This window comes from Arabidopsis lyrata, assembly GCF_000004255.2.
Source record: "Arabidopsis lyrata subsp. lyrata unplaced genomic scaffold ARALYscaffold_8, whole genome shotgun sequence".
Classification (NCBI taxonomy): domain Eukaryota; kingdom Viridiplantae; phylum Streptophyta; class Magnoliopsida; order Brassicales; family Brassicaceae; genus Arabidopsis; species Arabidopsis lyrata.
In genome coordinates, this window is record NW_003302548.1 from 11410378 (window position 1) to 11413184 (window position 2807).

Sequence of the window (2807 nt, forward strand, 5' to 3'; positions counted from 1 at the left end):
TGTAGATATCTATCTATCAATTTTTGAAGTATAGATACGAAAACATACATTTTTTTAAAAGTAACGATGTATAGTGGATTTTAAAATTTTGAATATTTTACTCAACAGTATACCGTGGGTCGTTTTTTTTATAACTAAAAATTTTAAATTTAAGTTGGATTTGTATTGTTAATATTGTTTCTTTTGTTTTGTGTTTAAGATTGTATAATTATATTTTGATTGTTAATTTTAGGATTTCATCCGTGATATACCGTTATTTATTTATATCGACCCAAACCCATCATCCCATATAAACCCGTCTATATTATCTCGTTAGCTAAATTATTTGTATTATAAAATCCAAGAAAATAAATTATTATTGTTATAAAATCTAATAATTTTAGGATCTCACCCGTAGTATATCGTTCTTTGAACGATTTTAAATTTATACTACTAATATATATTTTAAATTTATCATATAAAGTATATGATTTCAAGTTTTTGTGTTTTTTTTTTTTATTTAAATAAAGCAACATCTTAAGGGCCTGATTGGTAACAACTGTAGCTTTACATTTTTTGCTGTAGAAATATGACTGTAGGTTTATTTGCTGTGGCTGTAGATTTTATTGCTGTAGAATTTTGGCTGTAGAATTTAAAATTTTGGAAAGTTGAAAATTATGTGCTTTAGGAAAAAAGGCTTTCTACAGCCAAAAAAGTGAATTACGTAAATATTTTGGCTGTGAGAAAAAAAGGAAAGCTAAAGCTTCTAAAGCTTGATTGGATGTATTTCAAATCTTTAGAATTTTTTTTTGCTTTGTAAAGACTGTAAAGCACTTGCCAATCAGACCCTAAATGATGATAGATATAGTTTTCTTTCCTGTATGTGTATTTGATTTTTCTATGTGAATATTTTGATTATTATAAATTAGTATTTTTATTGCTATGCAAAATGTTAATATAAATATTTGCTATAATTTTTTTTGAAGATATACAGAAAGATTGTGTAGAGATTTTTAGAAACAAATTAGGCAAGATATTGTTTGGTTAATATCTTTTATTTAAATTTTGTAAAAGTAATAATAAATGCCAATGACATTCTTTGTAAATATTGTCTAACTTCAGGATTTATTTGCTAAAAGTGTTCCAAAAATGTATATATAGATTAAAATAATGTTAAAACACATGTAACAAAAAGTAACAATTATCCAACGAAAAATGTGAATCTTCCAGACATGTAGATGTATCGTATAACTTCAAAGACAACTAGACATATGAAATAACCATAGCCACTATAGTATGAATAACTATTGCTTTTTTATTTAAATTTTAATGTTATTACCTTTTAGGATTTTGATTTACAAATAGTAATTTTCTCTTCTTTATTCTACCGTCCATTAATTTTAGGACCATTCGGACTAATGTAAGAGATGTTGTCTTTGTAAAAACAATTTCAAAAAATATGTCAACCAATAAAAAAATTAAAAATGGTACGTGGTTAATAAAATAAACCAAATTAAAGATATGCAATGGTATAGTGAAGTCCACATATTGTCATTTCCCACTGAAAGAGTTCAACTCCTTCTGGGATTAATGGGCTTCGGGCTGATCCGTGTAGGCCCATGTTAAAAAAAAATCTTGATGAGAGCTGCCGTTTGGAAAACTACGTGTCACTTTTTTATGTAAGTAGGACCCACCTGTGATTATCCGCCGCACAAAAGTGTCTCCTCCACTCCACAAAATAGCATTCCCGGCGAGAGAGAGCGACGAAGACTCAAAAAAAAAAAAAAAAATGGAAGCAATGCGTTCTCTTCAGCACTTTCCCTCCTCCGCCATTCAACGACGGCTCTCTCAGTTTAACATCCACGATAAACTTACCAGACCCTCTTCTTGTCTTCCTCTTCGTGCTCAAAAGGTTTCATTTTTCATCCAATTCAATCTTCTTGTTTCTATCTTAGCCTCGGAATTGTATACAATTGATGAAAAATCTATGATTCGAGAGTTAGTTTCAGCTTCAGGAGCTTGTCAGAATCGATGTTAGGTAGGTCCTCTCTAGTATCCTGGAATCTTTTTTATGTTGCTTGTTGAAAGTTGAAGACTTTGTGCACTTTAGGACTCTTTGATTTTTGAAGAAACTATGTAGTCATGTTGAGAACTAAGTAGCTTTTTGTTTTTGGTTAGTCTGGAATCACTGAAGGTTCCTCTGATTCGGCATTGGAGGGTAAAGTAAGTGATCTCAAGATTAGTGAACAAGAAGTGGGGATGTACCAGAATGAAGTAGTTGAGAGTCAGGGTATTAGGATAAGGAGAAGACCACCTACTGGACCTCCATTGCATTACGTTGGACCTTTTGAGTTCCGCCTCCAGAACGAGGGTAACACGCCTCGTAATATCTTGGAAGAGATCGTATGGCACAAGGATAAAGAAGTTGCTCAGATGAAAGAGAGGAAGCCTCTTTATACCTTGAAGAAGGCTCTTGATAATGTTCCTCCTGCTAAAGACTTCATTGGTGCTCTTAGATCGGCTCATCAAAGAACGGGGTTGCCTGGTTTAATAGCTGAGGTTAAGAAAGCTTCTCCAAGCAGAGGCATCCTTAGAGAGGATTTTAACCCTGTAAGAATTTACCCCTTTTTTGTACCTGTCAATGTGAATAAATTTCGGGATTGAAAGAATTACGTCTGAAGGCTTGATATCTTAGGTTGAAATTGCACAAGCTTATGAGAAGGGTGGAGCAGCATGTCTTAGTGTTTTGACAGATGACAAATACTTCCAGGTCATACCGTAAAGCAGATGTTCTTTGAGACCAACTGAAGTTTGAAATACCTTATTCG

General features: G+C 32.3%; 1 protein-coding gene across 1 annotated transcript; it reads left to right on the forward strand.

Moving 5' to 3' along the window:
• The first annotated feature begins 1721 nt into the window (after window positions 1–1721).
• Window positions 1722–2761, forward strand: LOC9301696 (indole-3-glycerol phosphate synthase, chloroplastic). The gene is made up of 3 exons (XM_002863835.2): window positions 1722–1891; window positions 2158–2589; window positions 2675–2761. Exons 1-3 carry the CDS (start codon window positions 1769–1771, stop codon window positions 2759–2761), a joined length of 642 nt encoding a protein of 213 aa, XP_002863881.1. The 5' UTR covers window positions 1722–1768.
• The last annotated feature ends 46 nt before the right edge of the window (window positions 2762–2807 follow it).

Coding starts and splice junctions, on each gene's coding strand:
- LOC9301696 (XM_002863835.2), top strand. CDS start 1,769: ATGGAAGCAATGCGTTCTCTTCAGCACTTTCCCTCCTCCGCCATTCAA. Junction 1,892..2,157: donor TTCCTCTTCGTGCTCAAAAG/GTTTCATTTTTC, acceptor GTTTTTGGTTAG/TCTGGAATCACTGAAGGTTC. Junction 2,590..2,674: donor TTAGAGAGGATTTTAACCCT/GTAAGAATTTAC, acceptor TTGATATCTTAG/GTTGAAATTGCACAAGCTTA.